The sequence below is a fragment of the Pteronotus mesoamericanus genome, unplaced genomic scaffold (genome assembly GCF_021234165.1).
Source record: "Pteronotus mesoamericanus isolate MK-2021 breed Mesoamerican mustached bat unplaced genomic scaffold, CSHL_Meso_final contig_657, whole genome shotgun sequence".
NCBI lineage: Eukaryota > Metazoa > Chordata > Mammalia > Chiroptera > Mormoopidae > Pteronotus > Pteronotus mesoamericanus.
The window spans coordinates 11,727,035-11,742,495 of NW_026555229.1; the positions used below are offsets into that span (position 1 = coordinate 11,727,035).

General features: G+C 34.0%; 1 protein-coding gene across 1 annotated transcript in view; it reads left to right on the top strand.

Moving 5' to 3' along the window:
- SMC3 (structural maintenance of chromosomes 3) overlaps nt 1-15,461 on the top strand; it is a 32,957-nt gene that overhangs the window by 1,821 nt on the left and 15,675 nt on the right. Inside the window, exons 3-12 of the mRNA XM_054581492.1 lie at nt 4,791-4,829; nt 6,306-6,373; nt 8,140-8,211; nt 8,773-8,852; nt 9,338-9,416; nt 11,463-11,580; nt 12,899-13,074; nt 13,610-13,690; nt 13,925-14,089; nt 14,584-14,705. Coding sequence (XP_054437467.1) covers nt 4,791-4,829; nt 6,306-6,373; nt 8,140-8,211; nt 8,773-8,852; nt 9,338-9,416; nt 11,463-11,580; nt 12,899-13,074; nt 13,610-13,690; nt 13,925-14,089; nt 14,584-14,705 — 1,000 coding nt within the window. The remainder of the gene's footprint in view (nt 1-4,790; nt 4,830-6,305; nt 6,374-8,139; nt 8,212-8,772; nt 8,853-9,337; nt 9,417-11,462; nt 11,581-12,898; nt 13,075-13,609; nt 13,691-13,924; nt 14,090-14,583; nt 14,706-15,461) is intronic.

The window sequence follows — 15,461 nt, forward strand, 5'->3', positions numbered from 1 at the left end:
ATAAAGGGTTAATGGTGATTGCCCTACAATACAATATTTAGGCTATAAGTTCTTCAGATGACAATTTTCCATTTTGCTGATAGAGCCAGCAAAAGTGGATTTTAATGCTCTGAATTTTTAAAGGATAGATGAAATGAGTGCTTTTAGACACCAGAAAGGCAGAGAATATGCTGTCAGTAGTTAGGCTTCTGCTACAGCGTCCTCCTTATGGGGTATATTGGTATATTCTGCTATATCGACCATAACAAAGTATGGACTGAGTGACTTACACAACAGAGATTGATTTTCTCACTGTTCTGGAGCCTAGAGTCCTTCATTAGGGTGCCAGCATGGTGAGATTCTAGAGGCCTCCCCCTTCATCATGCTCACAGAACCTTCTTTATTTGAGCCTCTCTCTGCCCTTCTCCCCTCCCACCCTTCCTCCCCGTCGTCCCCCTCCCTCATGGGAGCACTAACCACATGATGAAGGCCTTATCCTCAGCACTTTGTCTGCCATACTTACTGTGTATAACGCGCACTTTTTTGGCCCAAATGTTTGAGGGAAAAATTAGGATGTGCATTATACATGGGCAGTACTAAGTCCAAATGCAAATTGTATGTGGGAATCAGCACTAAAAATGCACGTGCACGTTATACATGGAGAAATGGGTAATTCTAACTTTCTTGCAAGGCCCCCATCTCCAAAAAGCATCCCCTTCAGTTAGGATTTCAGCATGAAGAAAGGGGAGCTTGATTCAGTCAATAGCATGGGGTAAGATAAGAAAGAGTCATACAGAAATCGGTAAAGGGTGAACGCTGAATGCCAGTATTCTGAGAGAACCATGGAGAATCAGTCATTCTTTATTTTGAAATAAATAATAAATTTTAAAAGTTGAGAGAAAAATCCTGCCCATAAGGAATCAATTGCAACTTTGTAGCTGGGAATAAAGAAAGCATCCTTTTTTTGTTTTGGTATGCAGTGAGGGTAGCTGAATCATACTGGGGTTTTACTTACTTTTTGATTATAAGTAAGTGCCTTCTGATCATCAGTCAAAATATTTAGAAATAGAGGAAAAGGAATACTTATTAAGTTTGTATTATTTAACTTACAGTTATAAGTAGATAAATAATATATCAATCATATAATTTTATAAATGAGATTTAAAATGAAGACAGTTATTACCTAAGATGATAAAATTATGGTTATAAGGTCTATCAAGTATTACTGTTTTAGCTATTTTGAGACAGCTATTCTACCACTGTACTTTGGTTGCAACATCATCATTGTTAATAGTTACAAAGGAAATTATCTAAATGTTCTTTTTGATTTGACCAAAAAACCCAATATGATTTTATTGTTTTAGCATGTTTTAATATCTTCACAATGTCAGAAAGACCAAAAATAGCATAGACTGAGATTGACCCTAAAAGTGTCCTGTGAACGCATACCACTTGTTTAAGGATTTTGACCCTTTTAAAAAAAAAAACAAGATTTGAAGGTAAATATCTCTTTGCTGATGTTTGAATATACCAAACATATCTTTTTTAAGTTAACTTTTTTCCTAGCCTTTTAACAAAAGGAATATGTTAATTATAGAATAATATGGAAGAACATAAAAGCTAAAAGGAAAAAATTTAAAATAAACTGTAATCCTTCTACCCAGAGAGAGTCATTCTTAATTTTAATGGTCTATATTTGTATTTGCCCAGGTTTCATGGAAAACAGAGCCTGAGGCCTGCTTAGCTACAAAGACCTTTTTTTTTTTTTTTTTTTTTAAGGTTTTCTGTATTTTTAGTGAAAGGGGAAAGGAAGGAAACTTCAATATGTGGTTGCCTCTTGAGCACCCCCTACTGGGGACCTGGCCTGCAACCCAGGCATGTTCCCTGACTGGGAATCGAACTCACAACTCTTTGGTTCACAGGTTAGCACTCAGTCCACTGAGCCGTACCAACCAGGTCTTAGCTATGAAGACTTCAATGGGAAGGTGCGGTCTGAGGGCAAGAGAGGATAAGCTGGGCATAACTTTGTAAAGAAGACACAGCTGGTTTGTGGTCACATTGGATAACTTCCAGACAGACCGTATGAACCCACCATGCCTTGGAAAGGTCACGTGGGAGAGAAGTGGAGAGGGTTTTGTCTGCTGGCTCCTGTTTTTCACTGGTCAGAGTTTAACCACAGAGGGCATTAGTTCCCCCGTGCCTTTGGATTGTGTTTCTCTGGGAGCTAACTCCTCTGAAGCAGTTGGGGAACTGTGGCCTCCTTTAGTCTTCACAGATCTAACTTGAGTGTATCCTGCCCAGGACAGGCTGAAACAACCTGAGGTGCTGGGAAAATGAGCCTATCTGTTGACAGGCAGCTAAGGCCTGGGTTGGGGCAGGTGAATCCCAGGGCACATTGGGAAGTTATGATATATTCAGCATCTTTAAAATTGCTATATAGTATTTCAGCCTGTAGGCAGTAGTAATTCTTAAAGGGAAGTTAAATATTTTTTAGTTATTTATGAATGGATTATGGTTTGAACTATCTGTGTAATTCTCTCTCTCTCTCTCTCTCTCTTTTTTTTTTAATCCTCACTCAAGGATAAGTTTAGTGATTTGACAGAGAGAGAGAAACATTGATGTGAGAAAAACATCAGTCAGTTGCCTCCCGTATGTGCCCCTCCTGGGGATCAAACCTGCATCCTGGGTTTGTGCCCTGACTGGGAATTGAACCCACATCCTTTTGGTGTATGGAAAGATGCTCCAACCAACTGAGCCACCTGGCCAGGGCTACAGAATTCTTTTAATGTTAACTTTTTGAAACTTTGGTTTAGAGATTATTTTAAGTTTACAAGGAGTTTCACAAATAAAAGCAGTGCAGAGAATACTCATGTATATAACCTACTTACTATTAACATTTTCTCCAATTTCATTACTATTTGTACTCACTTTTTTTTTTCTTTAAATTATGTATATCATGGAACTTTACCTCAGACTTAAATGTGAACTTTCTAAGAATAGGGATATTTTCTTGATAATCACAGTACACTACCGACTTCAGTAAATTTAACATCAGTGCAGTAATCTGCTATTCATTTTCCAGTTAATGTTGATTGACCCAGAAATGTTCTTTGTAGCATTTTTTTCCCCTCCAGTAAAGTATCTAATTTAGGATCAAGTATTGCATTTAGTTGTCATATCTCTTTAGATTCCTTTTTAAAAAAATATTTATTGATTGATTTGAGAGAGAGAAACATCAATTTGTTTTTCCACTTACCCATTCATTGGCTGATTTTTGTACATCCCCTGAGAAGGGATCAAACCCACAACCTTGGTGTAGCCAGCCAGAGCCTCTTTAGATTCCTTTAATGTGGTTCATTTCCACAACATTTCTTTGTCTTTTATAATACTGTTTTTGAAAAATAATATATAAATAATCTGTCCTCTGGGTCTTAATTACATCTGGAGGTACATGATATTTATCTGCCTCTTACAGATGTTTTGATCACTCAGGGTAGTATCAAGTTTTTCCACCATATAGTTAGTGTTTTTTCCCTTGCAACAAATAAATAATACAAAGATGGGGAGATACTTTTGAAACATGCAAACATTGTGCTCCTTTTCAACATTTTCCCCTAGATTTAGCGTCCATTGATAATTCTTGCCTTTATTCTGATGGTTAAAAAATGATGTTTTCCATTTCCAGCACTGCTTTCACATTCACCGCAAGCAACTAAGAGCCCTTCCTCCTTAGCTGTTTATCTGTTTATTATCAGAATGGGCTCCTGGATTATTCCCCGCCAGCACTAATTACGAATTCATCTAATTTTTGGTAATCATGTCCTAGATTTAGCCAGTGGAAGCCTGTTTCAAGCTGACTACTGTGTCTGTTATACGCCTTCTTTTAAAAGCACTTCGTTAATTTCTGGCATAACGGAGACTATCTCTTTAGGATTTACTTTGCATTAAAGGTGATAGATAACTTTGGGGCTAAATTTTTCAGCATTTTTTTGGTAAAGATTAAGACTCTTACTGAAAATGGTGTTAAACAAAAAACCTCAAATGAATTCATTAAATTTGAAACACATGATGCCTTTTTATCTATAGGATTGCTTATTTCTGAATTTGGGTAGTAAAAACAATGCCTTACACTTGTCTATAATTTTGTGAGTCTATGAAACTGCATTATATATAGGTTGAAAATTTGAGAATTTAAATGATTCTTTTTTTAAAAAAATTATTGATTTGAGAAAGAAAGGGGGGAAGAACGAGAGCAACATTGATCTGTTTTTCCACTCCTTTATGCATTCATTGGTTGATTCCTTTATGTGCCCTGACTGGGGATTGAACCCACAACCTTGGTATATCAGAATGACTCTCTAACCAACTGAGCTAGCCAGCCAGGGCTAAAATGATTCTTTAAGTATTATTAAATGTTAGCGATATATGAATTTTAAAATTGTTAAAAAATGCTTTATTATATACAATTAAAGTAGAATTAATGTCCATTGTAATGGTTATAACTTATGAAAGCCAGGTAGTATATTTATTTCTATTAATTTTAAACTGTTGGGAAAGAGCAAAAGAATCAACAATGAAATGAATGACTTTAAGGGAAAAAAACCTGTCTGAAATCTATACAAAAACTGCACTCATTTGGTGATAAAAGCTATTTTGTTTATTGATTTCTTTTGTTCACTGTTATATTTAATATTAAATATTAAGATGTTTTGCTAGAAACTTGGATTTATAAATTTTTTTAATACTTTGAGTAAAGTTTTAATTATATTGGTTTTTATACAAAATAACATATACTTTTTGAAATTTTATAGTGGGCAGAAATGGATCTGGAAAAAGTAACTTTTTTTATGGTAGGTACTGTTTTTTGAATTCTAAATATATTAAGACCTAGGTATCTTAAGATAGTTTATTTAATTAATTTGTCTTTGGAGATTATATGTGCTTGAAACCCAAGAAATGCTTCTTTATACAGGTTTGTAGTTGAGTGTAGAGTTCAGAGTGTAAGGATCTGAGTTCTATACTATACCTAGTGTTTAATGAGCTGTGTGAGACTGGGCAAAACACTCAACTTCTCAAATTACTCTTTCCACTTTAAGAACAGAGATGGTTGCCCATCCTACCTTAGATGGGTTGTAAGAATCACATGAGATAACACATATGGAAGTGCTTTTTAAACTTGAGTGAAGGATACGTCTTGTAAATGCATATGTATAAATATATATACATGCAGTAGAATAGGTAATGTTTTTGGAAAATGGCATATCTTTCTGTTTCCTCTTCTTAAAATGTTTTCTGAGCCAATCATTGTTTTTATAAAGGATGGAGGAGTGTAAAAACTTTACAGACTCAACACAGACTATTGTCAGTTTGAAGATAGAACAGAGCTTTGAAAATAATCTCTAAGGACAAAATGCATTTAAGTACACATAGTAATGCCTCTGTTAAATCCTCTGGGGAGAAAAAAATCATGTTAACAGAATTGGACTGTACAAGGAGTGAGTTGAAAAATTTTTTAACCTCTTAGTTGAGTAGCATTTGAGGAAAAGGGAGTTTAAAGAGCAAAGGTTCTATTTTGTCTGTGCTCATAATCCTATCAGTGGTTGTAATTTGGGGATAGTGAGAGAGTAGCATTATGGAAGTATTTCATAATCTCCAGGGGGATGACAGCAGTTTGAATTCATCCCCCCACCCCAAGGTGATTCCTCATCTTCTCCCCATTTGCGCATTCTCTCTCTCTCTCTCTCTCTCTCTCTTTCTCTCTCTCTCTCTCTCTCTCTTAGAATGTCAAAGGTCTCTTGGGTGGACTGGGAACAGAGGAGCTGGGTAGAGTTCCATTTCTAGGTCAGGGTAGTCTGGAGGTAGCAATGATTCCTTCTTACTGAAGGTAAGGGCATTGCAAGCAGTTGAGTAGAAGGCAGGAATTTGATACATTTCCCTATATTGTTTACTTTGTTCTATTTCTTTTGACAAAGTATCCAATTAAGAATATTGTAGAAATATATCATATTTTGTTAATAAACAATTATGTCATTTATGTCTAGTGGGTAAAAGCAAATGTAGTGTTAACCTAACCAGTCAGTGAATACTTTAAGAGGAAGACCTTAGTTCTGCTTATCTCTTCCTGTACCTTTGTGTTTTCTTTTTATTTTCTTACCTTGAATGTTTCATTGAAAGCTTCTTAACATTTCTCTTATGTCGTCATTTTCTAGCTGGTTGGTCTGAAGTAAAGTCAAATTTTCTCCATAGCTTTTGTCTATATTAAGCAGATAATCCACTTAATCAGCATTGTTTATACAGTACTAATAGTTATGTTTTTGTATTTCTAGCAATTCAATTTGTTCTCAGTGATGAGTTTAGTCATCTTCGTCCGGAACAGCGATTGGCTTTATTGCATGTAAGTGAGACCACTTTAAGACATTATTGATACCAAATTGACCTTTGAACAACTCAAGGGACAGTGGCTTCTGCTGCCTTCAGTCAAAAACTTGCATGTAACTATAGTCAGCCCTCTAAATATGTGGATTCCCAACCACCAGTGGATCCTTGAACAGCATGGATTTGAATGTACAGGGCAATTAAAAAACCCGTGTAGAAGTGGACCTGCACAGTTCAAACCCATGTTGTTCAAGGGTCAACTGTATATATTTTTTAAAATACGCTGTCAATCCTGATTTGTTCTATTTTCATATCCTTTGTGAATAGAATGTAGTCTTTTAAGTGTGTTGTTATGGTGTAAATTTAAATCTCCTATATTAATGCAGGATAAAGCCCTAATTTTTTGCCTATAGATTGCTATATCTTCCATATAAGTATAAATTTTTTATTAAGGGTCTAGTAAGGCTCTGGAAGAAGGTTTGCTGAGGATAAAGAAGAGTTTGAAATTGAGGATTAGGGACTTTCAGACTCAGAACCAGAAGTTAAGTGGGAGGATAGAGAAACCATTGCAAACTATGCAACATACAAGTTATTTTTAGCCATAATTTTAAAAAAATACAAATTTAAAGAACATTTTCCAGTATGAAAGAAGTATAGTACATACAATAAAATTATTAAAATTTTTCATTAAGATAATGAACTAAAGTAATTTTAGGATAAAAATTATAAAAGACTAGCCCTGGCTGGTGTGGCTCAGTGGATTGAGCGCCGGTATATGAACTGAAAGGTTACTGGTCCAATTCCCAGTCAGGACACATGCCTGGGTTGTGAGCTGGGTCCCCAGTTGAGGGTGTGCCAGAGGCAACCGAGAGACATTCTTTGTCTTGCACATCGATGTTTCTCTCCCTCTCTTTCTCCCTCCATTCCCTTCTCTCTAAGAATAAATAAATAATTTTTTAATTACAAAAGACTATAATAAGATAATATAATTTACCTTTCTGGTTTGAATGTGGCTTATAATTAATTTAAAGACCAGAAAGCAAGATTCCTCCATATATGTCAGTAATGTCTCTGATACCTAGTTTTCTTTTTTTTTACAATTACCTCCACACCTCACCCCCCAAAAAAATTTTTGAATTTTTAGCTTAGTAATCAGGACTAATTCCCTATAGAAAAATCTCTGTTTAGGTTCTTCAAATTGGCATTAAAGAATAATCTTTTTAGATATTTTACATTGTATTGAACTACTACATAATCACTGTCCAGAATCTGGAAATAACCTGGACTTGGTATGCAAGTGGTTGGGTCATAAATTGGTCTAAAATGTGATACACGTTACATTAAATGTGTGTTTCCTTAGCAGATCTCACACTACATAGGCTATGTCAAAGTAAATGTTTACAAAAACAGAGTTCCAATAGTTAACATGGTTTGTTAGGGTTCATTTCTAGCGTTAAGATGACTTCATAAAAGAAAAGCCTCAATGTGTTTTAGATATTAGCAAATAGTAGTATTTAGTGTCTATGGGGTCTTGTGCTCTAATGAGGACCTAACTTTGACATCCCTTATATTATTCTCATTCAGAATCTAAAGACTTTTGGTTGAAAAGTATCATTATCCTAATCCAGTATCTGTGTTGTTTTGGCAAGAAGGATATATACTATAGTCTGGTAGAAATTTTTTTCCATTTAATCAGGCTTGTTATCATGTACTAAACATTTTAAATGTATTTAAAGAATTTGAAAATACCACTTAAATTAAAACTTTATTTATCTTATGCTTTAGGAAGGTACTGGTCCTCGTGTTATTTCTGCTTTTGTGGAGATTATTTTTGACAATTCGGACAACCGGTTGCCAGTGAGTAACTGTTCTTTCTTTTCAGTAATGTTGAGAATTTTATTGTTGCAACTTATTTTTTTCCATACTTTGAAACCTTTCTTTATAGCTTTACTTAAGCTGTTACAATTTAGCTTATGTGAAAACAACTATACAGTTTACATACTAATTTTGTCTTACAATTATAATGAACATTCTTGTAAATAAATGAGAATGTGCACGCTGTTGTGAAAAAATGTCTATCATAAGAATTGAGTATTCATAGCATACCTTTAGTGAAATTGACATTTCAAAATAATCCTTATGGTTAGGGATTCTAAAATGACATAACTAAAAAGTTTTTGACTTTTACTGTTTTTTATGATTCTCTTTTTTAAAAGTTGATTTAAGGGAGGGAGGAAGAGGACCATCAGTTTGTTGTTCCACTTAATTATGCATTCATTGGTTGATTCCTGTATGTGTCCTCACCGGGGCGGGGGTCAAACCCACAACCTTGACATACCAGGATGATGCTCTATCCAAGTGGCTATGGCTTCACTCTTACTATTAAATTAACTTGGGGCTTTTACATTTTTTTCTTAGATTGACAAAGAGGAAGTTTCACTTCGAAGAGTTATTGGTGCCAAAAAGGATCAGTATTTCTTAGACAAGAAAATGGTCACGTAAGCATTTTGCTTTACATTTGTAATTTTTAAAAATATTTACTTTTTAGAGAGGGGAAGGGAGGGAGAAGGAGGAAGAGAAAGATCAATGTGTGGTTGCCTCTTGTGCGTCCCTTACCAGGGACCTGGTCCAAAACCCAAGCATGTGTGTTGCCTGGGAATCGAACTGGCAAACCCCGTGGCTCACAGGCCAGCACTCAATCCCCTGAGCCATACCAGCCAGGGCTACATTTGTAATTTCTTTACAAAAAAGTAAAAGAATTCTTTTACTTGCTTCGTATGTGGAGTATATTTGCCCCATGTTTAACAAGTTAAGTATTTAGAGCATAAACATAACAATCAGAAGACTCTCTGAGGGTGATAAAACAGATGGTTTAATGACTGTTCTACTCTCTTTCATGCTCCTTAACCCAAAAGTTAGTGTACTCGTTTTTTTGGTTATTGTTGATTGTTATTTATGTGAATTTTTCAATCTTTATCAATAGGAAAAATGATGTGATGAATCTTCTTGAAAGTGCTGGTTTTTCTCGAAGTAATCCTTATTATATTGTTAAACAAGGAAAGGTAAAAAATATATATATATCCTCTTTTTAATAGAATTTGTTTTCTGAGTATATTCATTGAATGATAAATTGGATTATTGATTCTAGTTGTTAAGTTGAAGCAAAAATGTATCTTATTTTTGTTTTCATTGATTTGTATTGAAGTTAGTGTTATCTTTTATGTGGCCATAAAATACAAAATAGATCCATTGCATAAAGGGAGAGAAGTATTTCAGCAGATTTATTTAAGTGGGTTATTTTTCCTTAATAAACTGTATCACTTACTAAGGTGCATTGTGGTGGAAGACATTTTTGGTTTGTGGAAGTCATGATCATAAATTAAGAATATTGTAGAAATTCTATAAAAATCACATTTGAAAAAATTACTTTCTCAAATTAATAGTTACTCAGTATATCACAGTTAAAACACTTAAAAGCTTACATCCAGAAATCTGCCGTAATGCTATGTTGTTGTTTTTATAGATTGTATTCTTAATAGTTTTTATTTTCATGTACTTTAGCTGATTGTTCTACTGTTTCCTCATCTACTTTATATTTAAGATAATTTCTTTTTCTTAGAGCGTACCTATAATGTCCTAAAGTTTTCTGTAGTATTTGTGTGGACTACAGGAAAATTCTTTACAAATGTCCACTTCTTATATTTGGACGCATTTTTAGATACATGTTGGAAAGTTAGAATTCAGAAGAAGTGATTAGGAAGAATATGGTGTTTCACCTTTGGGAAATGTGATACCAGAAGAACAGATTTTTTAAAAAAATCGTCTATATAAAAGAAACTTTTTAAAAAGCAGGCTGGTTTGAAACAGTATTTATCTGAGTTTTCTCTCTACACATAGAACATTTACATTTTAATTTCTGCTGACGTCAGATTTCATATAAGCCGTCCATGACTACCTCACCTACAAAAGCATTGTCTTCACTCCTCCTCTGTATGCTTTATTTCCTTATTCTGTTTTATTTTTCTTCATAATTATTGTATTAGTACTATGATGGTGTGCTTATTTCCTTTCTTTTTCCACTGGACTGTAAGCTCCATGAGGGCAAGACCTTTTCTGTTTTGTTCACAGTTCTTTTCCCAATGCCCGGCTCAGTGGTATATATATTGTAACATTCATTAAATATTTTTTTAAGTGAGTAAATTTAATTAATGATCATGCTTAATTGGTGTGCCCAATGATAAGCATCTGAAGGATGATTTTTTTGTTGTATATACTTTTGTTGTTATATGTACTTTTTCACCAGCTTTTCCTTAGCTCAGAGCTGGTTCTTTTATGTAAAAGTGGTAATGTAATTGTCACTTGAATGTTTAATGCAGTAAAAGCATATTTTTCCTTTTAGTGTTTAATTTTATTTTTAGAATATGTGAAACTTGTGCTTGTTATGTAAAGTTGCATAGCAATTAGATTTCACCACTCTTTGTATTTTTTTGCCATATATTTGTAAATGAAATTTTAAAGATTTTTTTGCTCATTTCATTTAATGAATACTACTCCTGTGAGACAGCTATTTTTATCTATATTTAAGCATATCACTTTTATTATACTTTTAATATTATAATTATAGCTTTTTAAAATATGTATAATGAGTGATAGTTTTCCCTTTTGTTCTTTTAGAATGAATCTCATCTTTTATACCAAATCATATTGACTAAGAAAAAATGGTGGTGTGATATTCCTCTGTCATTTGTAATTTGGAGAGTTTTATCCATAAATTAGAACTATGAGTGTATCAGTTCTATTTGGAGTTTTGGAGTTTTGTTTGGTAAATTTCATTTAAAAGGAAATACAGGTATGTAGGCATACAGGGGTGGGCAAGAATAAGTTTATAGTTGTGAGTACGCAAAACAATTTATTCTGGTGTTATTTTTTTATTAATTACTGTATTATTTTCCATATAAACAACTGTAAACCTAATTTGCCCACCCCTGTATGTACTATACAGATTATATTAGCAAACTCATACTCAACTATTGTGAATATTCTTTCAAGGTACAGTTCTTAAAGAACAGTCTGTATTGCTATGTTTATTTTTTCTCTAAAAATTGTAGATCAATCAGATGGCAACAGCACCAGATTCTCAGAGACTAAAGCTATTAAGAGAAGTAGCTGGAACTAGAGTTTATGATGAACGAAAAGAAGAAAGCATCTCTTTAATGAAAGAAACAGGTAAAATAAATGTGATTCTATTTTCTATTTGCTGTGAACTTTTCATTATGTTGTAGTGGAAAGGAGTTATGTCTATTCTCAGGAATATATTTTATGATAAATTGTCTATGCTGAATGGAGAAAAAGTTAGTTTTAAGCAGTTTAAGGTTTGAGATTTCCAGTAATTTATTTCTTTGAATAAATAGTTGTTACTGTGAGATAATAATGCCTTTTTAGGTCAACTACTTTGTGCCTTTAGTGTCCTTATTGTGTATAAGGATAACAAATTTGGATGTATTCCTCAAAAACAAACCAAAAAAGTTGTTCAGGAACAAGTACATGTAAAACTTTGAACTTAGACTCTTCATTAGTACATTTGTTATGGAAACCCCGCTATACTTTTCAAGTGCTGTGTCCTTTCATAGCTTAGAGTCGGTCCGGGATTCAAAATCTGACTAATAATTAACTGACATTATGACTTTTGACTTGATCTCTCTGTGTAGTCAGTATTCAATATACAGCAGCTGTAGATAGTGCTATTACTGTAAAATTGAGAATCATTGGCATCAATGATGATAACAGGCTTTTTTGTTTGTTTGTTTGCTTGCTTGCTTTTTAGTGTTGTGGAAGGGCTCACTGGCTTTTAAAGGAAGCTTAAACTGAGGCCATTATCACATGTATTGAGAACAAGTCCTGCCATGGCTGGTGTGGCTCAGAGGATTGAGTGCCGGCCTGCAAACGGAAGGGTTACCAGGTCGATTCCCTGCCAGGGTACATGCCTGGGTAGTGAGCCAGGTCACTGGCTGAGAGAACGAGAGGCAACCCATAGATGTTTCCCTCTCACATCAATATTTCTTTTTCTTTCCCATCCCCTCTCTCTAAAAATAAATGAAATCTTTAAAAAAAAAAAAAAGTTGTCACTATGTGTAAGTTTGTCCTGTTGCTTTTCATAATGAAGCATCTTAATTGTGACTTTATTATCTTAAATCTGATCATCACATAATATCAAAGAAATAATGCTATAGTTCTTTTTTTTTTTTTCAACTTTATTTATTTTTAGAGAGAGGGGAAAGGAAGGAGAAAGAAAGGAAGAGAAATATCCATGTGTGGTTACCTCTCACGTGCCAACTGGGGACCTGGCCTGCAACCCAGGCATTTTCCCTGACAGGAATCCAACAAGCAACTCTTTGGTTGGCAGGCTGACATTCAATCCACTGAACCACACCAGCCAGGGTTTATAGTTCTTAAGATTAAGTTTAACTCATTGTATGTTTGAGAAGTGATACTACATAAAAATTTATTCAACTCTCATCCCTCTCCCTTTTTCTTTTTTTTTAAGAGGGCAAAAGGGAAAAAATCAATGAGTTGTTAAAATACATTGAAGAGCGATTACATACCTTAGAAGAAGAAAAGGAAGAACTAGCTCAGTATCAGAAGTGGGATAAAATGAGACGAGCCCTGGAATACACCATTTACAATCAAGAACTTAATGAGACTCGTGCTAAACTTGATGAGGTAAAATATTTACTCTTGCCACTTAAATTCAGATTAATTTTATTGTTATGAATATGCTAAATTCATGTTATATTTATACTTTTAAATGATTTTTATATAGAAGCTTAAATTTGAAAATTCTTTATGAACTAGTTAGCAGATTTGTTCTTTCAGTTTCTTCCATGAAAAATACGTAGTCCCGTGTTGGCCTTGCTTTAGTTGTATCTGAACTACAATCAGGTGTCACAGACCAGGACCTTTCTTTGCCACCTTACTGCTTTGTGAATTTTTTCTTAGCTTTTTAAAATGTATTTTGTAATTACTATTGGTGATATTTTGTACAAAATTTGTTTTAGGTAATGCTTAAAACAGCACTTTCTACTTAAAGAAAACCATGAATACTTTTTGTAAGAATTTTTTCAGTAAATGATTATTTTAGCAGATATCTAAAAATTTTACTAGATGTTATGAGATAATAAGCAAATACAAAATGAGTTAAAAATCATAGCTTGTTTTTTATTTTTGTTTGCCTGTTGTGTTTTGTTTTGTTTTCCAGCTTTCTGCTAAGCGAGAAACTAGTGGAGAAAAATCCAGACAATTAAGAGATGCCCAGCAGGATGCAAGGGATAAAATGGAAGTAAGATTACAAACTAAGCTTAGGCTAACTCATATTTTTTGACCACAGTAAACACTTCGTTCCAGAATTAGAAGTGGTAACTTGATGTGGGGTGTCACTGGGATTGAGTATTGGAAACAAACAGTACTGAAAGTAGAAAAGAAAGAAAAAGAAGGGACAAACTAATGGTTTTATGTAATTCTGCTCTTGTACTTTTAATTGCCTAACTTATTTGTGTTCAAAACTTCTAAATAGGATATTGAGCGCCAAGTTAGAGAATTGAAAACAAAAATTTCAGCTATGAAAGAGGAAAAGGAGCAGCTCAGTGCCGAAAGACAAGAACAAATTAAGCAGAGGACTAAGTTGGAGCTTAAAGCAAAGGATTTACAAGATGAATTGGCAGGCAATAGTGAACAAAGGGTGAGTAAAAATGCTAAAAATGAAAAGCAGATGTTCAGGAGAGTAGGAATTGCAGAACTATGATAGTCCTTTCTGTGATAGGTGTGTATGCTTGAATTTTTGTAAAAGATTTGGCACATTAAAATAATTTGCACTCATATAGCAACTCAGTACTATCTGTTTCTTACATTTAAAAATTAGTTTTGTGTCACAGGATCAGTTTTCTCATGAATTTTTTTCATGAGAAAACACTTTTTTTAAAGATTTTATTTTAGGGAGAAGGGAGGGGAGGGAGAAGAGGGAGAGAAATATCGATGTGTGATCAGTTGCCTCTCACATGCAACCCAGTCATGTTCCCTGACTGGGAACTGAACTGGCGACCTTTCAGTTCGCAGGCCAGTACTCAGTCCACTGAGCCACCCAGCCAGGGCCATGAGAAAACATTTTATGCTAGACTGACAAATTAAACAAATTTTAAGCAGATTGTATTTTTACTTATCTTGCTTTATTTACAGAAACGCTTGTTAAAAGAGAGGCAGAAGCTGCTTGAAAAAATAGAAGAAAAGCAGAAAGAACTGGCAGAAACAGAACCTAAATTCAACAGTGTAAAAGAAAAAGAAGAGCGAGGAATTGCTAGGTCTGGGATTTTTTTCACCAACACTTTTAACTTTCTACCTAGTTTTTCTATAGAACCTCAATCATTAAGGGGTTTAAGAAGGCACAGTATTCAGGGCGAAAGTTAAGTGCCCTTACAAAGTAATAGCCAATGTTAAGTACTGTAGGCCAAGCGTTATTGTATGCATATTGCCTACATTTTTTCTACTCAAAGGCCATAAGAAATCCACATTGTCCCCACTTTAAATTCAACAAACTTAGGGCTCTGGTAGGTTAAATAACTTGTCTAAGATAACATAGCTAGATACTGTTGGTTTTTTAAAAACATTCATGATGTTTGTTTTTCTCACCCAAATGACATCGTACTATATGTTTATGCTACTTTCTTTTTTCACTCAGTGCTCTTTTAACATCTAGACATTTTAGTATCTACTTGTAGATTGGACTTGCCAGTATTTGCTGATTTTATGATTTAGTGTATTACCATGTTTTTATGTCATTTATATTCATTTTAGTGAATTGCCTGTTTATATCATTAGCCCCTTTTAAAAAAATTTTTCTCTTTTGTTTAGGGTTTTATGTAATACAGGCATTAATATTTGTTCTGTGTGTTGTGAATATTTTCTCTTGCCTTTTAACCTTTATAGTGTCTTTTATTGTAATGGGTTGAAATATTTGTGTAGTTAAATATAGTTGGAGCATTTTTAAAAGACTTTATCTTTCGAGAGAGGGGAAGGGAGGGAAAAGAGAGAGAAAACATTGATGTTGGAGAGAAACA